At 37.0% G+C, this 26,765-nt stretch overlaps 2 protein-coding genes across 4 annotated transcripts in view; one reads left to right on the top strand and one right to left on the bottom strand.

Moving 5' to 3' along the window:
* XPA (XPA, DNA damage recognition and repair factor) overlaps window positions 1-8,973 on the top strand; it is a 34,350-nt gene extending 25,377 nt beyond the window's left edge. The window contains exon 6 of one of the 2 annotated variants that reach the window (XM_023510524.1): window positions 8,808-8,973. In XM_023510524.1, coding sequence (XP_023366292.1) covers window positions 8,808-8,830 — 23 coding nt within the window. In that variant the 3' untranslated portion in view covers window positions 8,831-8,973. Of the gene's footprint in view, window positions 1-4,263; window positions 4,489-8,807 lie in introns of those variants that run through there. The other variant, XM_003785157.2, reaches the window with a different exon arrangement.
* Window positions 7,313-26,765, bottom strand: part of NCBP1 (nuclear cap binding protein subunit 1) — a 39,240-nt gene continuing 19,787 nt past the window's right edge. Inside the window, exons 11-23 of one of the 2 annotated variants that reach the window (XM_023510523.1) lie at window positions 25,571-25,681; window positions 23,750-23,814; window positions 22,334-22,396; window positions 22,013-22,087; window positions 19,890-19,993; window positions 17,367-17,489; window positions 16,265-16,367; window positions 15,375-15,468; window positions 14,482-14,585; window positions 12,132-12,246; window positions 9,695-9,823; window positions 8,984-9,097; window positions 7,313-7,843 (exon numbers count right to left, since the gene is read on the bottom strand). In XM_023510523.1, coding sequence (XP_023366291.1) covers window positions 7,730-7,843; window positions 8,984-9,097; window positions 9,695-9,823; window positions 12,132-12,246; window positions 14,482-14,585; window positions 15,375-15,468; window positions 16,265-16,367; window positions 17,367-17,489; window positions 19,890-19,993; window positions 22,013-22,087; window positions 22,334-22,396; window positions 23,750-23,814; window positions 25,571-25,681 — 1,314 coding nt within the window. In that variant the 3' untranslated portion in view covers window positions 7,313-7,729. The remainder of the gene's footprint in view (window positions 7,844-8,983; window positions 9,098-9,694; window positions 9,824-12,131; window positions 12,247-14,481; window positions 14,586-15,374; window positions 15,469-16,264; window positions 16,368-17,366; window positions 17,490-19,889; window positions 19,994-22,012; window positions 22,088-22,333; window positions 22,397-23,749; window positions 23,815-25,570; window positions 25,682-26,765) is intronic. The other variant, XM_003785156.3, reaches the window with a different exon arrangement.

The following is a 26,765-nucleotide window of genomic DNA, read 5'->3' as shown; positions in this document are numbered from 1 at the left end:
TGTGGTGTCATAGGTCATACTTGCCTCAGCCTCCTGAGTAGCTGGGACTATAAGTGCTAGGTGACCAAAATACCTGGCTTTTTTTTTTTAGTGGTGAGTCTTGCTCTTACTCAGGCTGGTCTCTCAAGCAATCCACCTGTCTTGGCCTCCCTGCGTGCTAGGAATACAGGCATTAGCTACTGTGCCCCACCTGCCTAGCCTTTTAAAAAATGATGTTAGGGGGCAGTGTCTATGGTTCAAAGGAGTAGGGCACTGGCTCCATATACCGGAGGTGGCGGGTTCAAACCCAGCCCTAGCCAAAAATTTAAAAAAAAAACTGCAAAAAGAAAAAAGATGTTAGGGCTAGGTGCAATGGCTCATGCCTGTAATCCCAGCATTCTGAAAGGCCAAGGCGAGTGGATTGCCTGAACTTACCAGCCTGAGCCAGAGGGAGACCTCGTCTCTAAAAATAGCCGGGCAGTGTGGTTGGTGCCTGTAGTCTCAACTACTTGGGAGGCTGATTCAAGAGAATCACTTGAGCCCAAGAGTTTGAGGTTGCTGTGAGCTGTGATGCCAGAGCACTCTACTGAGGGTGACAAAATAAAACTATCTCAAAAAACAAAACAAAACAAAAAAACCCAAAAGAAAGAAAAGTTTCATCCTCAGGGCTTTGCGAGTGTTTCTGGTGCTTGCTGTAAGGTGTGCCTCTCAGGCCAGGGACAGTGCATGAGTGGTGTGCCTTTCTCAGGGCCTCACAGTTGGAGGCCTGTGGTGTCTGTTAGCCTTCAATGGTGCTAATTTTGATTTGATGAAGAAAAAGAAATTGTGCTGTTTGTCCTGAACACTTCTCTGACATCTAGCATCCATCCACTGATGGTTCTTGCTGGAACCAGTTTCTAGTATAATGGTGGCAAGAACGGTTTTCTAATTCCAGCACTCCTGCATTCAGCTGGTTGGCAGTCAACATTCTGCAGCAGCCTTCCCCATTTATTTATTATTGGTATGCATCCATTAATTTCCATCTTTCTTCACTGGCTTTTGGTACATTTCTGTCCTTATTTTGGTACTCAAATTGGCCCAATTTTAGCTCAGGTCCTTTTGACATGTCATTTTTGGAGCACTCCTGGTTTCTAGCAAAAAACCCTTTTCTGGGGTATGTATGTATTCCACATACACATATATCAAAAACCTTGAATTTACACTGATACATCTAGTTCTAACCCACAATTTCAGGGTTCATTTTAGTTTTCTCCCATATTTATAACTCCCTTCTCTGGCAATGAGAAACCTTGCTCCCACCGTCTTTAATATAGTTAACTTATCAAAGCCCCTCTACGTGATTAATTCACCATCGCTTGGTGCTCCCTCTTCTGGGGTAGCTCGCCTCACCTTTGCTGGGCTGTCTCCACCCTCCTCTGGATGCCTGCTTTACTTGCTCTACTTCATGTTCAGAAAGGAAAGAAGGGCAAGAAAAAGACAAACCTATCAGTTTTTAAATATTTCCTTACTTTCCAACACAAGTTTTTCTAGGAATGTCTAGTAAATCCTAGAGATAGGGCTTTTTTATTACAGAGCTTGATAGACTAGCTGAAGGATGGGAAGAACAAGTCAAAGTCAGTATAAAACCTGAGGTTCTGTCATGGCCAGAAGGCTCAGTTTGGGTGTTTCTAAAAAAAAATTGTTAATAATTTTTCTTTCTTTCACATGATACTCAAATTAGGTAGAGAAGTTAGTTGAGCATGACTGGGGTGCAAATTTTTAGCTGTTTTCTCAGTGGGGTAGGCAAGTGCCTAGAATACCTAACAACAGAACTCAGTTGAAAAGCAGGTATTGGAACTCCAAACAGGAACCATCTTCCTGCTATTATCTGAAAACAGGAGATATCTGTGTAGCTCTGGTCAGCTTATCATTTATCTTTTTATTTAGAAAATGTCCTAAGGCAAAATGACAAAAGGAGAGAGGGCATTCCAGATACAATCTAGAAAAGCCAGGGTTGTTCAGAATGAGAGGAGACTGACAGAAGTCAAGACTAGAGGCTGGGTGCACATGACTTTCCCCCTAAAACGGGAAACTCTGCAGAGCACTGATTTTCTTTTCTTTTTTTGAGACAGAGCCTCAAGCTGTCCCCCTGGGTAGAGTGCTGTTGCATCACAGCTCACAGCAACCTCCAATGCCTGGGCTCAAGCGAGTCTCCTGCTTCCGCTTCCCAAGTAGCTGGGACCACAGGCGCCCGCTACAATGCCTGGCTATTTTTTTGGTTGCAGCCATCATTGTTGTTTGGCGGGCCTGGGCTAGATTTGAACCCGCCACCTTAGGTGTATACGGCTGGCACCTTAGCCACTTGAGCCACAGGCACCGAGCCCAGAGCATTGATTTTTCAACCAACTTGCTGCAAAAAATTTTAAAGATCATTAATTAAATTATTTCCAAAAGAAGTTCAAAGTCTAGTAAGTATATTCTCTTTGATCCTAATCTTTTTTGTTTGGGATTCATTGAGGGTACAAAGAATTAGGTTACTCTGATTGCATTTGTTAGGTAAAGTCCCTCTTATAATTGTGTCCCGCCCCCAAGAGGTGTGCCATGCACCATGATCTCCCATTTCCCTTCCTCTTCCCCTCTCCCTCATTCCCCCTTGGTATTAAATCATCGTATATTCTTTTTAACTTTTTTTGATCAACATAATTTAAGTGTGCCATGGAAGTTTTGACTACAGGTTCAAGTGTGCCCTGAGGTAAAAAAGATGAAAAACACTGCTCTAAAGGTGTATTTCAAGCTCTGAAGTTTAAAAATAATCTCAAAGTATTTTTTATCCTGGAGGTGTGTGTGAAAAGGGTAGCTCAGCTTAACAATTACAAACATAGACCTGAGCTAGACTGTACCTGTCATCAGCTAGCTGCTTGATCTTGGGCAACTTCTCTGTGCCTTAGCTTTCTCATCTGTGAAACTGGGATAATAGTTCCACTTAATCTGAAAGGGTTGTGAAAATTCAACATAGTTAAGTGCTTAGAACAGTCCCTGGTACATGCCCCCATGTGTTTGCTTTTCTCTCTCGATATGTAATCCTGGCACTCTGGGAGGCCAAGGCAGGTGGATTGCCTGAGCTCAGCAGTTTGAGACCAGCCTGAGCAAGAGCGAGACCCTATCTCTTAAAACAGCTGGGCATTGTAGCTAGTGCTTATAGTTCAGCTCAGCTACTCCAGAGGCTGAGGCAAGGGGATTGCTTGAGCCCAAGAGACTGAGGTTGCTATGACCTATGATGCCACGGCACTCTACAAAGGGCAGAAAAGTGAGACTCTCTTTCTCAGGGGGGAAAAATAAGTATTTTATACTATTCATAGTATCAAAGACCTACTTATCATACATCTTAAATGGATTTGGGAAATGTGATTACTTGGTGTTTATTGATATTTATCCATGGTATTTATTCAGCTGTCCTCACCTATCTCAGGTAGTGCTACTGTCCAAGACAGTGAGTGGTGAGCTGGTGGATCACTGGTGAGAACAGAAATGTAAACAATTACTGTTGCTTTTTATTCATTAAAGTAGAAACTGAGATGTTACCAGCTTGTTAAGTTACAATTAGCACTAAGTGTTTGGCTTCTTAAGGTAATACCCAATGTGAACTTTGAAAATATGATTTGACTTAGTTGTTTTCAAAGACTCTAGCATAATTAGGAAGCAGAAAAAGCTCCTGACATTGGAATAGGATGACCTGGGTTTGAGTGCTATCTTTGCTGAGTTTCCCTACCTGCAAAATAAAATGAAGTAAAACAAAAACTCTTTATGTTTCTTTCCAGCTCTTAGTATTCTTTGGAGTTCACTGGCATGAGCACATTTTCTAAGGTGAAAACACATCAGCATAGAGTTCTTGGCTTTCTAGTTTTCTTGCAAGCAGAACTTGGCTTACCTCTTACAGAAGTAGCTCCTGACTTACAAACACAGAGCTAAAAGTACTTCTTACTTATCTTAACTGACTTCCCTTTCCTACTCTGGCACCCTCGTATCTGAAGTCAGATGTGTCTAAACGTACCCATTTGTTACTCCTCTCATTTCTGAATTTTGTTCTTTTAACCCACATACCCATTTCAATCTCATTTTATACTATTCCAACTTGAACAGTTTCACTGGCCAAGCTGGTGAAGTACGAAAGTAAGCTTACAATAATTTTGATTTGTTAGAAAACTAAGGTCATAAAACAGGGTTTAGATGCACACATGACTGAAAGACTGATGCATTTATTTTTGGATTCAGCTAAATAGCACCTCTGAAAAACTTTTTTCTTAGAATTGCGGCGAGCAGTAAGGAGCAGTTTGTGGAAAAAGGAAACAATTGCTCATCAACATGAATATGGACCAGAAGAAAACCTAGACGATGACACGTACCGGAAGACTTGTACTACATGTGGCCATGAACTGACATATGAAAAAATGTGATTTTTAGTTCAGTGATCCATTTTATAGAATTTTATACTTAAATAAAGGAAATTTAGATTGGTCCTGTTCAGAATTCCCTAAAACATGATGTCTTCATAAGTGAATTAAATATATGCACATAAATAATGCTTAAGTAATAATCACATATATTATGGCTTGAGAGCTAAAGTTTTAGCTGGCCTGGTAGTACACAGATTATCAGGTCTGTCAGGATTGTGACTGCTTTTTTACAGCAGGGATGGGAGATAAGTAAGTGCAGGTTCAAAAGTGGTAGGTCAAAATGACAAATTGGAGAATAAGAGACCAAGGCAAACACCAGATTTAGGTCAGGGTTTTTAGGACTATTTTGATCCTCATGAGGTAGAGACATGACTATAGTTGACATTATGTCTAGTCAGCCCTTTTCAAATGTTGGATTAAGATGGAAACCAGCTATCTTTGAGGTTGAATATCTGATTATTCATCGAAGAAGGTGCTAATAAGTTTATTTTAAGTACTGCTAACATTTACCAGGTGCCCAGGATGCACCATGATAAGGGCTTTATGGTTAGTTAGCATCTAGTCCTGGGAGAGAGGATAGCGTGCTTCCATGCTTATCTAAATAAGGGCAGGAGTTACAACCTACAACCTCAACACCCAAGGCAGCATTTGGTCCAAGTTTAGCTGGAAAAATTTTCTTGAGTCTTGCAAAAGAATTACAAAGTAGCTTGACTACAAGGTAATTTTTTTTTTTTTTTTACAAAAATAAATACAAGTTAAGATGAACTGGAAATTTTCAAATGATTTGACATGACTTTTTACCCTACAGGACAAATAGTAGAAACAGGAAGTCTATACATTTTTACTTTTCTCTTTAGCTGACGGAGAGAGAAAGGCAAAATCAAAGCAAGTCAAGGCCAAATAGTTAGGATTGAGATACGATTACTAAATATTCTCTACATAAATATGCATTGAAATGTTTAATGCATTTTCAAGTCTTGATTTTTTTTTTTTTTAAACGAGGTAGTCAGATATCACTGACAGCCAAATCTGTTCCACCCACAGGTTGGCAAGGTCTTTCTTCACTTTGCATTTTTAGATATAATTATAGATTAGGAAAACAATGTATGTTCCCTCTGACAAAAGCATTTTAAAGTGCATTAGAAGAATTTAACAGAATATTAATGTATTGCAAGGTATGATGTACAGTGACATGCCATCCTTTTGTCTGTGTGTCATTAGTGGGGAGAACAACTATTACATTTGTTCTTCATATTCATTTCTTCAAAATTCAATCCCTACTTCAGATTTTCTATATACCTAACCTGTTAGACTGGAACAGAGCAGAGTCAGATCAATGAATAGTTGTTAGAAGCAACCATTATACACAAAGGGAGGGTCAGTTAAAAGGAATGTAAACTTACAAATCTCTTTAGAATGTAGATCAAGTATAACTAGCCAAACTTTGCAGTACCTTGTCAAAGGATTACAAGGCAGTTTGGATCAAATTAAGTTACTAGTGCCTTAGAGATTATTCTTTGGCTTCTTGAGGACAGGAGTCATGTCAAACTGAAGTTGACCCTGGAATAATGCAGGGGGCTAGGGGTGCCAACCGCCTACACAAAAATTCACATATAAATTTTGACTACTCCAGAACTTAATAACCTACTGTTGACTAGAAGCCTTACTGAACACAAAGAATTGATAAACACTTCATTTATATGTTATGTATATTATATAGTGTACTCTTACAATAAAGTAAGCTAGAGAAAAGAACACTGCCAAGGAAATGTTAAGAAAATATTTACTATCCATTTAGTGGAAGTGGGTCATCATAAGGGTCTTCATGCTTATTGTCACACTGAGTAGGCTGGGGTGGCAGAAAACTCGTGTGAAAGTGGACCTATGCTTTCAAACTGGTGTTGAAAGGTCAACCGTAATTACGTAGTTTGTGGCTATGTGTAAGCCATAGGAATTAGGAACAGTATACAGATAATATCTAACCAAGACCCTGGGTTTTACTCCTCTTTCTGCTAGTAACTTGCCACATAACCTTGATTGTTCTGAATATTATATAGCCCATCTTAAATGGCATGGCATTTAAAAATACTGAGAATACCCATCTATTGAGTGGACTATATTCTATAGCTACCAAGAAGTATGATAAACCAAAGAAAATATCAAAAGATGGAAAACAATGTATCATAAACTTAGGACGTTAACAATTAAAAAGATATCTATGTCGTACAAATGCACAAAAATAAGTACGAGAGGTTTTAGGATTATTGGTTGTTTATTCTAAGATTTAATGAAAAATGTCTAAAAATCCTAGATATATGGAATGTCAGATGACTCCTGACATTTGTATATTATTTAACTCAGTTAAGTCTCAACACCATATAGAAGACAGGCTCAGGAATTAGTAGTAGTTATTTGGACCAGGTGCCATAGAAAAAATCTAAACCCACATCTAATCCCAGTTTTAGCCAATCTACCTCTAGTTTTGCCTTAGTTTAACTCACTATATGCCCTTTGAATATCCCTCTCAGAGACTACAGGAAGTGACCAGGTGCTCTAAGACAGTGGTTCTCAACCTTCCTAATGCTGCAATGTATTTTCATTGTTAAAAAGGGGTCATGACCCACACGGGTTAAGAACCACTGCTCTAAGATAATAGTTACCAAACTTGGCATCACCTGGGCGAGCTTTAACTCCTAATGATGATGCCTGTGGTCCACCTCCATATAGTGTGGTTTAAACTCTTAAAAAGATTCCTGGGTGATTTATGTTAAGACAAATTTGGGAACTATTTCATTACTTAAGAAAAATACTTTAAATACATAATTTCAAATGGAATACACCTCCAGTAAGAAACCATCAATTTTAAAGTACACTGAAATGATAAATCATGAAATACCCAGTTTAAAAAACATACTTTTAGTTTTATTTCAGCCATGTTAAGTTATCCACAAGCTGTCAAAGGCTATGCTACTTGGTAACAAATCCATCAGTTCTATATACTATGTAAGCTTGACCTCTAATGTATCACATACCTTAAATCAGTTATTTTGTGCCTTAAAAAGAAAAAATACCAAATTGATCACAGAAAAGTTGTATCGTTTATATAATACATCATGGCTGTTTTCACATTACTGTCATTAGTTGATATTTCCTTTTTAGAAGCAATTAAAAGTAAAGTCATATACTTCACTGTCCTTTTGTTTCCTTTAAGAAGTGAAAGGATACTACAAGAAAGCAAGCATTCAAGCCATCAAAAATAAGACAAATTATTTTAAGATATTTTTAAAAAATCTTGACAAGAGGGGGAAAAATAACCCTTAGGCCTGCAGGGCACAGAACTGCTGGAACACAGCCAGGATATGAGGGTCTAATTCAGCAGTGAAAAGAAGGTTCTCCAGGGTCACCATGTACTGCTGGATTATCTGGTGATGCTGTGGACAGAGAAAAATGGGGTGTTCAGGTCAGGAAAAAGCATGCAAGCAATCTTGTATATTTCCCTCAGCTGCCCACCCAGGCTGTGGGAAGAGGCAGAGACAAATAGCACGGATAGGAACAATAGGCTCCCGAAAACCCCCACATTAAGAAAATGTAAGAAAAGTGAGAAAAATGGATGTTCAGCAACTAAAAAAATCCAGCTCTTACCAAATTATCGGTAAATGTAAGTCTGGCAGTGGCAGCAGCACCTGCCTGGTATTTCTACTACTAATACAGACTAGCTTCAGCTAGGTCTCTCCTCAGTCAGGACATAACGCAGGTTGCCATATACAGGAAAATTAACAAACTAGTATTTTATATTTTTAATACTTTTATATATCAACAGTAGAGAAACATTTTGTAAAATTTTGACCTAAAGACTAACCTAAGAAGTGTTAGAAAATGAAAAACTCTCTTCTATGTGTTTCTATGTAGATTTGAATATACTTGGAGATTCCTACAGGACTACATGCTGTTAAAGATTTTTAACTGGCAATAAGTATAAAAGCTAGAGGGAAAGAATTTAAAGAATTTAACTTAAAAAAAAAATGACTTCTGCATTAATCACTCTTTCCTAAAACAAACAAATGAGAATTGTAGGGGGCAGGGGGTTAGTGTCTGAAATAATAAAAAATTAGCTCCACTCTTTTATGTACCTTTAACTTACTCTAGCTGAGAGTGGGTGCTGGCATTTTGCTTTTGCAGGGACACCTCAGAGAGTTTACTTTGCTTCTGTGGGCACTGTTAACATCTGAATCCTTAGATTTTAAAGGACTTTTATAATCCCAATTACTGTTCCCTTAGCATTTTTTTCCTCTACATTATATATTTCAGTTCAGCTTCCTGACACAGAAAATGGCCATTAGGAGTTTAAGTAACACAGAACTAATTCAAGCCTTTTTTTTTTTTTTTTTTTTTAAGGTACAGAGATTATCCTGGGTTGAGTCTAAATATTCTGATGAGCGACAATAGCAGCAAATGGACACGAACTAAAGTACCTACTGGTACTACCTAACCTCCTGACAAATCTGACAAGGAGTTTTCAAATGGAATATATCTTTGTGATTTTTACTGTCTAATCAAAGTTTCCCACAAACCTGTAGAAAGATCTGCTGGAGCCTCTCTATACAGTTCTTATACCATGGTGTTAACACACTGGTCCCATCAGTTTCACATCGTACTAGGTGCTCAGTCAAGATCATGATAAAACGCTGGAAAGGGGGAACAAAGTTAAAGAATTATTAGAGAGAGAATTTTATACTTGAGAAACAAATTAATGAGAGGCCTCAAAGTATTGCTTGTTCCACTCTGTCTTTATGACAAGGGCTCTTCACTTTCATACTGTCCATCTAGAAAAGCAGACTGGTAACAATGTGACCTGATACATCCTTTCTGGCAATACATAAAATCTTTAATGTCACACTTATCCTAGTAGTAGTACTTCTCAGCATCTATTCTAATGAAATACTCAGAAGTGTTAACAGGGATCTCTGCACAAGAATATTCAATTATCCAAATGATCAACAGCAGGGAATGCCTAACTATGAAAAAGTTACCGAACAGAAGCAACCCACGATTCTTTTTAAAGCGTGGAGAATGTTCATGAAAGAATGCTAAATAAACAGCACAACTCAAGAGGTATACATTGTTGCCTCCAAGTGGTGGGCTTTTATTTCCCTTGTAAATTTTTATACTTTCAAACTTTTCTATAGATGTGCATGTATTCCTTTTATGATTAAAAATAACATTTTTTAATACTAAAGAAATACATTCTTTCCTTTTACATGTCCATGTCCTAAGCCAGATACCTGAAATATGACCAGGAAGAGGTTCTTTTGTTCACTCTGAGCAGATTCCACTTTTTCCTGCAGTCTTTCTATTTGCTCCTCAAGAGCCCCATCTTTCCTGTCACTGCTTCTGTCATCATCATCACTTCGCTACAGAAAGCAAAGGGACAAAAGGAAAATAACATTTAACTCCAGTGTTCTAAATCCCATCAAACAAGGGGAAGGATTTTATTGTGTCTGGTCAGACAGTCTTTGAAGACTTACACTGTAGTGACATTCTCCCTCACCCCCCTGCCACACCCCTCAAAGCCCAGCTGTGGTTCAGAGACGTGGTCTTCTCACTCAAAGGTTCCATGGGTACTTACCTAGGTTACAGAAATTTAGTGGTACTTCTCTCGGTAACAGTGGTGGGGTTCTTAGCTGCTCAATATCACTATTTTGATTAACTGAACAGTAACAATAGGGAGGCGGCGTACTAATCTTTTGTTCCTTAATGGGTCATACGGAAAAGCTGTCCAGGCCCTTTTGCAATTCATGAGCCACAAGTTGCCAATCCCTAACATAATTTAGAAATTATTATAACTGACACGGAATAATTCAAAGTGGACTGCTTAAGAATCTCTGTTGGAAGCTGGGCACAGTCACTCATGCCTATAGGCTTAGCACTTTGGGAGGCCAACAGTTTGAGATCAGCTATATCCACTTCTCTACAAAAAAAAAAATTGAAAATTTAGCCAGGTGTAGTGGTATATGCCTGGAGACCCTGCTACTTCAGCTATAATGACAACACCGTACTCTAGCCTGGGCAACAAACAAACAAACAAAAAAACTGGCAACGAATGGTAAGCCCAATAACCCCCTAGAGAGCTTTAGTATCCCCTCCCAGCTCCTCCTGAAGAGTTTATAGCATTTGTTTTGTTTTTTAAAAAAAGGTAAAAGAAAGGCATGGCTTACCTTCATTTTACAGAGAAGGGAATAGGCTGAGAGATTAGATGATATTCTCAGTATCACCTAGCCATAAAGTGGTAAAGTGTGGCTCTAGGTGTGATATATACCAAGGTCTTTTCAGCAAGAAAGTGGTATCACTAAACCTAGAAAGCCTGATAATCCTTCTAGATAATACTCTAATGCTAAGAGCCACCCTAGCTATTGACAGCTTCCTCAGAATCTCCTCTCTGATTTTATAGAATTTGGCTTCTTATCTCTAAACAGCACCTGTTATGAGGTCTACTTTATGTTCTAGGTATGTAGGTACATGATTATCTTTTCCTAACATCACTCTAAAGTAAAGTTGTAGCGCCATATTACCTAACAGACCTTCTTGCAAAGTGACATGTTATAACCTGTAACCACAGGTTACATGTCATGCCTGTAACCAAAGCCATGAGACACAATACTACTAAGCACTTGAAATGTGGTTGTGTGACAAAGGAACTGAATTTTAAATTGTATTTAATTTTAAGTAATTTAAATTAAAACAGTCACATGCAGATAGTGACTACCGTACTGGACAGCACATTTCTGGAACAGGTATGGCATCAGAGACTCTGAAGTTGACAGACCTGGGTCAGAACCTGGCTGTCATTTACTAGCTATGCAACCTTGAGCAAGTTACTTAACTTCTCTTAGTCTCAATTCATATATAATAGAATGTCTGCAAATTGACCACCCAAGGGACTGTTAACAAACTGGTCAACATACAGAGGTGGTCAACATAAGAAACTTCCATTGATTACATGTGGTGCATGTCTGGTCTATGAAAATTAAGTCAACTCAAGGAAGTGGTCAATGCATGGATGTGGTCAACTATGGAGGTTCTACTGTACTATAAAATGGGATGACATGGTTTATTTGCAGTATTTTAAGTCTATGAATATGTTACATCCATATATGCAAATATGCATGTCTACATGGAGATCGCACTAAGATTTGCTAAAGCTTTGAATAAAGACTGTTTTTACCTTCTCCTCTGGTAAATATGAGTAACAGTGGAAAATCCTATCGGGAAGAATAGCAGTAGTATTATGTTCAGTCACAGAATGCAGCCAATTTACTGCTTCTCTCCAAAATAGTTAAACGACTAAACTTTTTACTATGAAAAGCATTTTGTAAACTTAGGAATCCCACATCCCTCCCCCCAAAATTCTGAAAAAATTATAAGTTATTTACAATCTTCTCCCTATATACAAGTGTCCTTTTCCCTTCTGGAAAGTGCAGACATGAAGCTGACCAACTCAGAGATGGTGAACTATGAAAAGCAAAGTATGCAGCTTCCTAAACAGTTCATCATGCAGTATACAGCACACGGCATACTACCTACTCCTTCCTCCACGTTTGCAAATAGCTCTGTATTATTTGGACTCAGAAAAATAAACTGCCATCAAGGTAGTGGACTTTGAATATTCTCCAGAGTTTCTGTTATATCTTTTAACCATTTACTGATCAACAAAAGACTTACCCGTTTGTGCTGCCTTGCGAGTTTCTCTTTTGCTTCTTCTAGTTCTTTCTGGATTTTCAAAACATGTTTGTTCATCTTACGAATTGTCGAGTGCAAGATTTCCCAAACAAACAATCTTAAAGCAATAGTGGCGTTTGATTAGTTATGTCAAACTAGACTTACAGATAATAAAACCTCTCAACTTTTATAACCTAGTCTTTCTTAAGGGCTGCAATAGCCTTCTATGCTTTGGACAAAATTAGTCACATTTCTCCTGCAACACTCATGACTTGCTCCTTATTGTAAATTGTGCAAGTATCTATCTCTACCCATTATATTCAGGTGAGCTCCCTGAGGGCAGTGCTGTGTCCTTGTCGTTTTTCTTATTTCTACCTTCTACTAGATGTATGTGTACATAGAAGGTGCACATACACTGTGCACATATTCACTGAATTGACAAGGCAAACTAACAAACACCATCATTAGGAAAAGAAATACATTTTTTCTCTTCTAAGTGTAAAAACTACATGTTGGTATTTTCTCAAGCTGGTAAAAACGGCTTGTTAGACATGGCTTACACTACACACAGAAAATTCTCTTAGAACGTTTAAGAAACCCACTAGCTGGTAACAGCTATCAACTGCTGGGCTCTAAGAATGAGATAAATACGAGATGTCCATAAAGTTCACGTGCAATTATTTATATATGTGCTATCTTATCAGCAAACAACTCAAATGCCAGGATCACCTTTGTAGGTACTTTAAAATGTTGAATAAATGGTTTATATTTCTTAAGTAGCTTAGCTACTTTTGTATCTATAACTAGGTTTCCCAATGCCAGGATGCAGCACAGACTAATACAGTTGACTCTTCAACATGGGTTTGAACTATGCAGGCCCACTTACACATGGACTTTCTTCCCCACTGCCACTCCTGAAACAGTAAGACAAATCTCTTTTCCCTAGATGAAAATGAGGAGGATGAAGACCTTTAGACAATCTACTTCTCAGGGTGGCCATAATTCATGCACAATTTTAAATTGCACACTACACTGCATATGAACTTTATGGCCACCCTGTATTTTTCTTTATGGTTTTCTTAGTAACATTCTTTCCCTAGCTTACTTTAGTATAAGAATACAGTATATGGTATATGTAATGTACAAAGTATGTTAATTAACTATTTATATTAATAATTCAGGCTTCCAGTCAAGAGTAGGGTACTAATAGTTACGTTTTTGGGGATTCAAAAGTTACATGAAGATTTTTGACTCCACTGGGAGGGTCAATGACCTGAACCCCTGTGTTGTTCAAGGGTAATTGTATTTTCTTCTACAAATTTTGACCCAGGTGATAGTTTAAGTGAAAGCTAGTAAAACCTGTTTGGTCATAAAACTCTGTGTCTAGAATATCAGGACATGTCCTTCTCCTGCATAGTAGAGCACTTTAACTCTGGAAGGGGAAGGCTCTGGGCAAGTTACTGAAGCAACTGCAACACCTTTCTAGTCCATAAAATGAAGACACCAGTGAAACTTCCTGTGTGGTGGTGGAGTAAGGATGAGCTGAAAATGTAAATCATTCAGGATAACAGTGAAACACACTTGTGCGGTCAGCTGTCTGGGAGTTTACAGATCTGAGAACGACTTTCTGTTGTCTTCATTTGGGAGGGCCAACTTGGCTGGTATGACAACCTTAGATGACACCCCATCACCCTCTGGATTCAGTATATATTCAGAGACTAGTGTCCTCTGGCAAGAACAGATGCCCTAGAGAAGGTAAAGGTTGTGACAGTTTTATGTCTTTGCAAGTAATTTTCTTTTTTCCTATTTTGTGTCAATTCTGGCTGTTCCAATTCTGAACAAATATAAAGCCTAAGAAATTTCCCAATTAAGAACCAAACTTAGTGAAATGTTTCTTTCCTTGAGTACAGAATGAATCTTAATAGGATAAATCTAGGATTTTCTGACTGCAGTGAGAGAATGCCCCCACCCCCAGGCATCATGATACCTACAGGGCTTGCCCCATCCCTCCTAATTCCAGGTGTGCATTCCTGGTCTCATCCCCACTGAAGCTAGCACTGTTCCTGAATCTCATCTGTGACCCCAATATGTAGACAGTTCTTGCTGGTTTTCTTTCCAGTAGCTTTCCACCTGACTGCTTTAGTCCTGATTCAACTCAATGAGTATGTCCGAAGAAACAGTGCAACCTAACTGGCTGTGTATATTTGCACAGTCTAGGAATTTTTGCTATGTCTGATCCTATTAGCGTAGAACATTAGTATATTAATATCGACTTCTTTAGAGCTCATGTATAAGAGACCATATGAATACCAATTCTCAGAGAGCACAAACTTAATGAAATAATTCACATTACCTAGTGAAGTCACGAGACAGTTCTGAAGAGAAGATCCAATTTGCTACTGCAGCACAGTCAACAATCTGCGTACGAATCATCTTATCCACTAGGACAGCAATCATCTACAATGAAAGAATTATCTGAGTAAATCGCTCACGCATGCCTCTAGCCCTAAAGAATACTACTGCTACAAAAGTAAAACAAGAGGGCTATGAAATTCACTTTTAGTGGCTCTGGAATTGATCAATTCGACCATTATATCTTCAGATTTCTTCAGCCCTTTGGTCAGATCTAGTACTGTATAAAATACATGATACCAATAAGGACTGACTAAACAAAAAAGAAAAACTCTTGAGTGGTAACACTTACAATTAAAAAAAAAACTTAGATAATACCAATACAAAAGATTTATGTAATTTCAATTAAAACATAAAAACCATTGTTTCAATGTCTCTTTATAATATATTAAAGACAATATATTGAGATTTGAGAAATTTGCAGCTTGCTTATAGAAACTGGCTAGACTAGATAATTTCCTAGCCAAGTGGTAGAATCTTCCAAGCAACAAGCACTCTTACCAAGTATTTAAAATGTATTGATATTACAGTCCAAAAACAAATGCTAACACTGTTTAAAGAATGAATTAATTACCATTACTCTCACAGTGCTAAAACAATTACAGATCTTGAAACCATTTTATGGACATAGTCAAATTTCATATTTTTCAAACTAAAACAGTGTTAATTAAGTGCCTTATTTATTTATTTTTTGCAGTTTTTGGCCGGGGCTGGGTTTGAACCTGCCACCTCCGGCATATGGGGCCGGCGCCCTACTCCTTTGAGCCACAGGCGCCACTCTAAGTGCCTTATTTTTATACCTATACAACCCGAGCCTCAACATGTCTAATTTACCTGTGGATGGTTCCTCCAGACTTCAAACATAACTCTTAGCACATGTAACTTTCCTTCATCACTTTCAGCAAGGGTTTTGAAGACTTCATGAAACCTTTTGATAATGAGGGGAAAATACCATAATACTTATTCATTAAGCATTTCAAAACCTTTCAATGTTAATTTGTAATGTGATATGTAAATACAAAATAACCAAATTAACCAATAACCATTAAGAAATAAAAGGTATGATCAGAGACAGCTATGGAAGCTGTCACAAAATCTTAAGATATTTATCATATACTATTGCTAGCCCAGGACTATACCATACCATCGTTTAGAATAGGTAAAGGGTAAGGAACTGTCTTCTAACATGGTAAAATATTCTGACTACATCTTCTGTGGGAGCTCTGCAAGTAATACAGAGCCTTGGAAGCTGAGATGGGGTGAGATGTCTGGTTTCTCTGCTTGGCTAAAGGAAAATCTGTACGCTTTTTCTTCTTTTGGACTCTGAAAAGTTAGAGAACTCTGTCTTTAGATGCCAACCTTTGGGTGGCTCCCAACAATGTAGTTGGTTCTCATTTCTTCTTAACTTCCTCTGGGAAGATGCTTAGATAGAGCAGGAGCTTCTGACTGTATAAACACCTAGGTTCTGGCTGTCCTAAGGACCTAGCTCTTCACTAACTTCTCTAATTGTCTATATGAAAAAAATTTACTTTGCTGTACACATGTGAGCTGTACATACAGAATGACCAAAGCCATGGAAGTTTAGCTACCACAAACCAAAACTCACTATACTGAACTGTATAATACTATGAACATGTTCAGATACAAGAATTTCAGGTAAAAATTACTCTATCAATGGTGTTCGCCAAGCAAAGTTCTGAACTCTCAATTCCTGTTTCACTTACTTTGCAAGAGCACTGAAGGAATGGCTGAACGACTTAGCTGCCAAATGTAGCAGAGTCTGTACAAAGACTTCTATTTTCAAAGGGTTAAAACTGAATCCTTCATCTGAAAAATAATTCATAATAAGACAGAAAAATTTAAAGTCTTGGTGACTCACCTCAAATGCTGAACAGATGGCAGGTTCACATCCAAACACTAAGTCAGATACTTGTGTAATATCTTTCAGTACTAATAAGCAATAAAAGACTATCACTGATTCAAATACTCAAAATAGTATGTATAAAAGTAACATAATCTTCTTAATTTTATGGAACTGCTTTCCCCATCTTTCTGCATAACCTATTTCTTTAGAATTTCTTAGAGAAATCTGAACAAAATCCCAGTAATTAATACCCAATGACCACTAATGTTTTATTTGATTCTTAAGTAGTTTTCCTATGTGCATGTCCTTATGTATGGATCTATCAAAAAACACCCACCCACAATTGTTACCTACTTGTCCCAGTAGACTCATCATCATTCCACTAGTTTCCACTAGTTTGTCTTTGTGTGCCAGTGCCACACTGTGTTAGTTACTGTGGTTTTCGCAATATGTTTTAATATGTAGTAAGGCAAGTCCCTTTCATCATTTTTTTCCTTATCCATTTAATGATTGAGGTAAACTTATAAATTATTGTCAATTTTCCCACCCTTGTTCAGAGAAAAAACTAGGATTCTGGTTGAAATTACATGACACATAACTCAGTAAACGTTTAACATTATTATAACAGCTCAATTTGAAGAACACATCCGACTTTATAACACACCAAGTCTTTCTATTCAGGGACCTGTGGTGAAAGCAGAGAATGTTTAAAAATCCTGGAATGATTACTTTATATTTCAGATAAAGTTTATATTCTTAATGTAAACTATTCAGATATGATAGGATCTTTTTTTATGTACCTGGGGTCCTAAGAACTATTTACATGCTAAACAGGCCAAACAGATATATTGCTTTATGAGTATCCAATGGGATTTAAAAGGGATTCATGTTGGCAGAGTAATGTTTATGTTTTTAACTTGGCCTGTACATAGGTCCACTCAAGAAACATTCAATTCCCTTACCATCATCATCATCCTGGTTAGGATTTGGTACATCTTTCAAAATGCTGAAGATTTCATCATTGGTTGCCTTACTTTTAAAGGCAACAGCTAAACAAAGGGCTACAGAATGTCCAGGAAGAGAATCTAAACAGAAAGGCGAGAAAGGAAGATTAGGTTTAAAGACTTATGAATAGTTAAATACATGAAAAATTTTAAAAAATTTATTTCCTTTCAAAATAGAATACTCTATATCAAGAGCAATATTTAATCTGCACAAAGATACTACATGTGAAAATTTCCTTTAATAAGTTAATGGTTCTTCACCTTAAAAAAAAAATTAATTCTCATTTCAACACTTCCTTAACAACACTCAGCTAATTGAAATCCACACAGAGTGCAAGGGATGCTGATCCTCCTCAAGAAGAGGGATGAGAAGAGTAGGTACAGTTAGGGCTTTTTTAAAATGCCTTTAATTCTCTCCGGCTCAAAAGGCAAGAATCAATCCATTTCTCTTTCATTTTGCTAATATGCTCTTCCTCCTTTCCCCTGGGACAGCAGAAACTAAGTTTGAGTTTGAACAAGTAAGAGAGTTTTTTCTTTTTAATGGCTTTTCTCTTTTGCTGGGTCCACAAGTTTGAATCTAAGTCAGATGCTCATGTAATGTGACTCTTTGTGTTTACTACTGGTTAATATCAGCTGAGTCCTTATTATATAAAATTTGTGCAGGTGTATACTGTAAGGCATCCTTAGAGCAACAGAAATCTGTTTTTAATGTATGGAAGACAAAAAGGTAACAAAAAAGGCAATCCTGTCTTGAAAGAAATTGGAAAAAAAACAGAATCCTCTGTCACTAAAGAGTGTATTTCCTAGCCAGGGAACCAAGATATTCGTACAAGACATAGCCAGACAGCATTACAAAACTGTCTTGCTAAAAGTTAAAAAATATTTATAGGAGCGGGGCTTGGGCTAGATAGACCCTAGAAAGAGAAGAGGATCTAGAGAGAGGGCTTTCCAGATGGGGATAAAGATGCAAAAGCAAAGCCAAGAACAAGAAGTATGGAAAAAACAGAAAAGGACATGGCCCCATTTGGGAAGAAATGAAAAATAATAAAGTAGGAACAACTGCTACCAAGGCCTTGAATGGTAGCTGAGTTATTCCTATAGGAAAAAAGGAAAATTCCATTTTCAACCAAAGTCTGAGCTCTCTGATAGCAAACAGATTCTTTTTTGTTTTGTTTTGTTTTTTTTTTTCAGTTTTTGGCTAGGGCTGGGTTTGAACTCGCCACCTCTAGCATATGGAGCCGGCACCTTACTCCTTTAAGCCACAGGTGCTGCCCTCTCTGATAGCAAAGACTGTACCTTTGATTCTCTGAGCTAGCACAAGACAAAACTCAAAATCTTGCACTTCAAAGTGCTGTATGATTCTTTCATCTCCCAGAAAGCACAGTGGCTAAGGGCATAGCTGCTCGGTCAGTAAACCTGAACATGAATCTGGCTTCGCCACTCAGAAGCAATCTCATCTGGCTTGATCTCTTGGAGCCATTTTCCCATATAATCATACCCATTTCTCAGATTTGGCATAACACAGGAAATGTACTTAGCATCAGGACCAATGAAGTTTATTTTAAGGAAAACAGGTGTTGTAAGAATTGTGGGTGAGGAACATGCAGACTTCTGATTTCAAAATTATTCCCTTTTATGCACCACAAAAGGCAAAAAAAGCTTCATCTTTCTCTGCAGCAGCCCTTTTAAAAAGGATTTGTTCTGTAAAATTTGGACTCAGACAAAAGGCAGCCCTCAGGCATCCAGATGACCACATGTGGCCCAAGACCACAGGCTCTCCACCCCTATAAAAACCTCTACACAACATGAAAGGTTCATAGAGGGGCTGTGTGGTCAGTGCATCCTGAAAAAAAAAAACTTGGAAAAACTCTACACCTAACTCTCTACTAGCGATTGCCAATGCACAAGTAAAACTTTACTTTCAGTAAACATAAGCACTATGTAATATGCAAAGTGAAAATGGTATATCAAATTATAGTTCTTCTGATTTATGGTGCAATCAGAGATGATGTAAGCAAAAGGAAAGGACATCATACTTAAGAATTACTTCCAGAGGCATACTGCCACAGACTGTGTGTATGTCTGTTCCCAATAGCACACCTGAACTATTAGAAGATGATAATTTATCTCCATCATCATGACAAATACATATTTTAAATTTAGGGAGTTCTGGCTATCAATTCATCTTACTATATTCAGTACTACACTTAAAATAATATCATGGATATAACACTATAAATAGTATAGCAAGAGAAAAAAAATGTAAGCCAGTAATAACTAGTTAGATCACAACAAAATCCTCAAAGTGATGAAAAGGCAAATAAAACAACAGTGGCTATTGACAGGCCACTTTTCAAACAGAGAAAATATAAACCCAAGGGGGAAAAAAAGCTCGATGTCTCCACTTTAAATAAGTGACTTCAAATATACTTGCATTGTACTTTTTAAAGACAAAAGGATTTGTTTTATTTTGTTACTTACTGCTACTTTCATCTCCATACTTGTAAATGCAGGTTGGGTTTGCAGGACATAGAGCTGAGAAGGTAGGAGGAACAATATCTAATATACGCTGATGGTAAGACAACCTACAATACAAATAACAGCCTCAGAAAATGTCTTTCATCAGTTGTATTCTTTGGTAACACCCAACTTATCTGGAAAGTCACAATGTCCAGTACCCTGAACTCAGCTGACAACAAAGAAATAAAGGGGGAAAAAAGTCCTTTAGGCTGTTGTCGAAGCCAGCACACCAAATCTCAGGCCTACTTCAGAACTTATTGGTGTGCACTCAGGTATACATTAGTGAGCCCAAAGCCTGGTAGCTAAGGACGTGGGGTGATAGTGGAGTGGGGTGGAGATGATGGTTTGTATGGTTGGGAGATGGTTATATTTTACTAAATACATACTGAGGATATTAAGAACCAAGTTTCTTACTGCTTGAGAAGGTATTTACAGATCATGGCAGAGAAGGCAGCTAGTAACAGTGAAATGTTGGATTGGAATTGTAGGGATACATACACAGGTAGATAGAATACAGATTTACAGATGTACATATGTGTGTCCACTGAGAAGGCCTAGAACCAATGACATTCCAATGGCAATGTGTATCTCAAGTGCCCAGATCTTGGTTCCGAAATAATATTCTCTTCTAGTAGATACTACGCTCTTTGAATAAATAGATGATTCTAGGGTAGGGGCAAGGAAACATAAGATAAGCCTAGAACATCTTGTGCAGAAAATAAGAAAATGCTCAATGAATGGTAGTGGAAGACTTTTAAAGAAAAGACAAAGGGCGTACTGGGATCTCTGTGGATAAACTAGACATCATAATACATAATGTCAGAGTTTATAATACATTGAATGAAACAGAAATTCATTAGCCTCTACTGATATACACATAAAGGAATAAAAAGATGAAGAGAAAGAATAGCTCTTTTTTACAGTACAATGCCAGCTAATAAATGCAGACAAAATAGTGTAAAAAGAAAATCATCATTTGGCAATTATCTCAGTGGTGGCTGATAAAAAGTAAGTTTTCAGTGAAGAGTGGAGGATTGAAAAAAACAGTCTAAGAGTGCAACTTAAGAATATCTCCCGCAAAATACTAATCAATTACCAGAGGAAAAAGGTGTAGAAACCAGCAGACAATCTATGGCCATACCACCCTGAACGCGCCTGATCTCGTCTGATCTCAGAAGCTAAGCAGGGTCGAGCCTGGTTAGTACTTGGATGGGAGAAACCTGCAGACACTGACATGACCAGGTGATCGAAAGTAACATCAAGATATGGGATTCATGTGCCTCTAGACAGGACACATTGAGAACAACAATAATGTAAGATCTGAGCCTGCTCATGAGGAAATATTAGAGCAATCCAATAAAGTAAGGTCTAGACTCTTTAAAATCGACAAGGATGCAAAAGACAGAAAAAGAATAAGTGCATAAGATCAAAAGAGTCTGAAGAGAATGACAACTCAATGCTATACATGTTCCTGGATAGGACTCTGGACCAGAAAGGAAAAAAGACATTCTTGAGATGGCTTGCCCAATTTCAGCAGCATCTGCAGACTGCATGGTAGTGCTACACAACAGCTGGTTTCTTCAATCGGAGAGCCATTTGCTGGCTCTGTTGGAGAGTAGCTTTGTTTTGAGGAAATATGTAATGGATTGTGGAAGGATGGGCTGCCATGTCTGCACTTTATTCTCAAGACCAATGTCTTGGTCTAAAAAGATCTAGAAAGGGGTAAAAAGGAGTGAGCATGACAGTAAATAAGACAAATGTTATCAAGGAGGGAGAAAATCCAGGTGAACAGGATACAGGGTTCTCTGTACTATATATAATATTTTGGCAGCTTTTCTATAAATTTGAAATCATTTCAAAGAGTAATATTTTTAAAAGAACTTACTAGCTTAATTCACATAGAATCTAGAAGCACTGGCCACCTAATTTTTTCAGGTTTCATCTTAATTAAAAAATCAGATTGAAGGTGAATACCTGGATTTCAAAAATGGTATTCTGAACATACATTACAAATGCAGAGATGAGAAAAAGCCCCCCTCAGAAATGAAGAGACCTAAAATACAGACAAAACATAAAGTACTTACCTCATACATTTTTCTAGAACTTCTCTTACAAACTTTGGTTTAGGACTTTCAGGATCTTGAGTAAGACAATCTGACCTATTGAGGGAATGTGGTTTTTTTAAAATAAGTTATTACACACAATCAGAACTTTAAGTTAACTGTACTTATAATTATTTGTACTTAACTATAAATACAGTAGTTGCCTTCTACCTACTGTTTCATTTACACATAGTAAATAAATATCACAGAAACTAAACAGTGAAGGTTGCTTTTATGTTACAGTTTTAAACATTAACAGTTTTTTGACTAGAGAAAGGAAGGAGAAAACACATCATCACTTACCAATCTTCCCAGCTCCAACGGAACTGAAAGTTACTTAGATGATGAGAAAACCAATTAATAAACCTATATAGAAAAGTGGGGGTAGGGAAAGAAAAAGGAAAAAAGGTTACAATTTAGAAAAGAAACTTAAATAGTCCTCCAAAACAGATAAAACCTATTTTAGAGAGACAAGCACATCCCTCTACCTGCAACTATACGCCCTCCTGCCACTAATTCTTTTCTCTGCAAATCTTGTAGCTCATTTTTTTAAATAGTCCTCTAACTCACTTCTTCTAACAGTGCTGTCCTTTATCTTTTTTATCTTTATCTTTTTTAGGTGAATAAGATATGAACCAGTTTTGTACAGGCATTTATATATGTCGATATCAGGGGGTTCAACCTTTTTTTTCTCTGCCACACACTGGAATGAGAGCTGTCTCCAGGCACAGAATACACAAACACTAATGAAAAACAAAGGTCCATGCATACTTTTGGTAATGTCTGACACCACAGTTAAGCAAAAAATGTCCTCACAAAATTCCTACAGGTTAAATACCCCTCATCTATATAGTAACTTAATTCTCACAACTTCTGAGATAATTTATTACACGTAGATGATGAAGCTGAAGCCAAAAAAAAAAAAAAATTATAAATGGTAGAGTGAAAATATAGTCTCTTATCACAGCATGGCCTTTCTAATACAAACAAAATACATCACTGACACCCCGTTTCCCTAAAAATACTGATCTCTAACTCTCTTAAAATATGTCCCTCAATGACACAAGATAGCCCTTAATGATAATTTTCAGATGTGGAATTTGAACAACAGACATAGAAATTGGAGAAGTACTCAATACCTGTCCTTATTTGATTTGGAAAACTGACAGATTCAGAAAGAATACCAGCTAATAAAGGTGACCACACAGACCTCAACCAAAAGGAAATAGGGGGCATTTCCTTTTGCACTAGGAATTAGTACAGCTATAAAAACCCTATAATATGATCTTTATATAATCTGAGAGTCTTGATGCTGTAGGTTTGAAAAGACTTCTATGTAGAAGCTAAAGTTTAGAAGCAGATATTACCTATAAACAAACAAAAAATATATACTATTGATATATAATAATATACAGATTAGATTGAATCTCCTTATACAAAGGTTATTAACATAAAACATATTTTTAAAGGATATATATGCAATTACAGAGGAAAAGAGTAAAATGGTACCAAAGTACCAAATACCTTAACAGTGAATAAAATTAAAACTACAGCATGGGCACCAAAAATGTAACATTACATTACAACAAGTAAATGGAGAGGCAAGAAAGGAAACTTAACATGGAAATTCTCAAAAGGGCAAATATCTTGATTAAATTCCTTTCTAACATATAAGAAGTAGAACCTACTGATAGTATAGAAATAAGATAGTTACTGTACCTGTCTACACATGTAGTATTCATTGTGTCCAAACGCATATATAACATTTCAGTTGCCTGTGCAAGCTGAGAATTTGAAGATAAGGAAAACTATTCTCCACCCTCCTCCAAAATAAATTACAACAAAGAAAAATTAAAACATTTTTGGTAAGTCTTTATAATGACTACCAATGTTGAGCATGTTGAGCATGTTTTTACATAACTGATCTATCTTTTGAGCTTTTTTATAGCTTTTAAGTTCAACAGTGTAGAGTAAGTTTAACCTGCACACACACATGAAGTCAAGATAATGAATATTTATATCACCTCCAAAATTTCCCCATATTCCTTTGCAATCCATTCCCCTCATCTCCCTCTTTATCTCCCCTCCCCAAGCAACCATTAGTCTTCTGTCACTAGATAATTTTGCATTTTTCTAAGACTTTACATAAATTGAATCATATAGTATTAATTTTTGTTTGGCATCTTTCACTCAGCATAATTATTTTTCAATTTATTCATGTCATTGCCTGCATCAAAAACTTGTTCCTTTGTATTGCTGAGTAGTATCCATTACAAGAATATAACAAAATATGCTTACTCAGTCATGTGTTAATGAACATGTGGATTACTTCCAGTTTGGGGAGATTACAAATAAAGTTTCTATGAAAGCCCAAGTCCTTGTGGAAATATATGCTTTCACTCCCCTTGGGTAAACGCCTAGGAGGGGGACTGGCTGGATTGTATAACTGTATATTTGACTTGTTAAAATACCAAACTGAGCCACTGGTATAGTGGCTCACAACTGTAATCCTAGCACGGGGAGGCTGAGGTGGCTGCAGCGTTCCAGACCAGCCTGAGCAATATAGTGAGATACCATTTTTTAGATGCCTAAAAGTAGCTGATTATGTGAACACATCTAAATAAACATTATGGTATAAAGCAATTTTATCCTTTCAGCTCCAAATATCAAGCTCAAATTAAACTTGATCTGAAAAAACAAAATTTAAGAGTTTTCTAAATTATCACCTAACAGGTCAGAAATTAATTTGAGAAGCAGCAGGAATAAGAAAATTAAAGAGAGTGAAAAATTTAAAAACAATGAACCTGATCTAATGAACTTAACAGAGAACCGTGAACCCCAAAATGGCAGATTATACATTCTTTTCATATTTGAGATAACATGGATTTTAAAAAGCGAAAGAGCAGCTAGTATAGGGGTGGGAATAGAGTACTCCTACTAGGGAAGGGGACAAAAGGAGATTTTAGGGTATGGCAACATATTCTGTTCATAACGTGGGGGGGGGGTGTTACGTATTAACTTAAACCTTAGTGGAATAAAATTGAAGTTGAGAAAATTTAGCTCATTAAGATATTAGTACTATTTTCAATCTGGAAAGAGAGCCATTTATTTTTATATTAGTGACAGAACATTGGTTTGCAAGGCATTATTCGTCCTTGTTCTCTAGTCAAATGAACATCTAACCTCCTAGGGATCTAAGATAGGAAGATTGTATGTTAGTTTAGGAGAATTAAAATTTTTTTCTAAAAACTTCAAGGGATTTAAGGAAAAAAATTTTTTTCTTCCCTTGAAAATTAAAAATGCCAACCTTTCCTCTTTTATATTCATAGTATTTCCTTGAACTTCTTGACCCAAATAGTGAAGTATGTATCTACTTATTTTTAGATACATACATATTTATAGACATACAAGTACATATATGTAATGTATACACACACACATTTCAAAGCTATTATTATAACTTATAAAATTGAAACCCACAAACCTTTCAAAGCTAGGCCAAAGAGAGTTAGTTTAAATACAAACAAACAAAAAGGATACAACTTGGGGTAGAGAGCCCGGTTGAAGTTTGCACAGTTCGATGAGAAGTGTAGTATACATCACATCAATGTGAGGGGGTGCTGGAAGTTGAAAAAGCTCTGCAAATATCACCTGCAAGAGGATTATGAATCAGAACTCAATCAGCTGCTACTTTTGCACTTCTACCATCAGAAAGACCTTAACATTCCAAATCTAAACTGTGACCCCATGGCATTCATAATAAGTTATTTTTAACCTTTACAATTATGTTCTTTCAAACACACAGATCTAGAAGTACCATATCCTCTCTATAATTCAATCAAATAAAGTTTATAAGATTAATGCTTATTTGATCCAAACTCCTCTCAGAGAATTGTGCAATTAAATTCCAACTCTGGAAGTATCAAAGTTAATTTAGTGAGGTAGTTTTCTGAGGGGCTTAATAGATCCATTAGAGTTTTAGTCCTATAAGTAGTAAGAACCTCTATTAGACTCTGATGATGGGAAACAGTCATTTAACACTGCTATTTGAAATAGATGCCTAGATCTTTTGATAGTCCAAGACTTTTCTGCATGCTTCTTATTCAGAACTTCTCTCTATATCAGTGGTTCTCAACCTCCTTAATGCCGCAACCCTTTAATACAGCCTCATGTTGTGGTGACCCTCAACCATACAATTATTTTCATTGCTACTTCATAACTGTAATTTTTGCTACTGTTATGAATCATAACGTAAATATTTGATATTAGGGGTGGCAACCCACAGGTTGAGAGCCGCTGCTCTATATGATTGGTGGCCTACCTACACAGAAATCTAAAGCCCTGGTCTTCATTCTTACCCCATCTCTTATACTCTTATGCTTCAATCTGATGAATTGCTACACATTTTGCAGATTTAAAAATATGAGTTATAGTTTGCATGTCAACAAGCCAAGTTCACAGTGTTAAGCACACTCTCAAGTTTTAAAAGAAAGGACATATACAATACTCAAAAAGATTTTGAAAAAGCACAGAAGTGTAATCTGAATAAAATGTAAATCTTAATATATCCAACTATGCTCTCTCTTTAATTATAATATTCTAACATAAGGGAATAATGCAGTTAACAGTTGACTCAGGTGATCAAGTGAAAACACTTTTGGGGACATAAATTTCTACAAGGTATTCAACTGTATTAACATCAACCCTTTGTATGAGTTAATACAGGGTCAAAAGC

The sequence above is a fragment of the Otolemur garnettii genome, unplaced genomic scaffold (genome assembly GCF_000181295.1).
Source record: "Otolemur garnettii isolate 467f Iridium unplaced genomic scaffold, OtoGar3 scaffold00014, whole genome shotgun sequence".
Classification (NCBI taxonomy): domain Eukaryota; kingdom Metazoa; phylum Chordata; class Mammalia; order Primates; family Galagidae; genus Otolemur; species Otolemur garnettii.
This window is presented reverse-complemented; position numbering and strand designations above follow the sequence as displayed.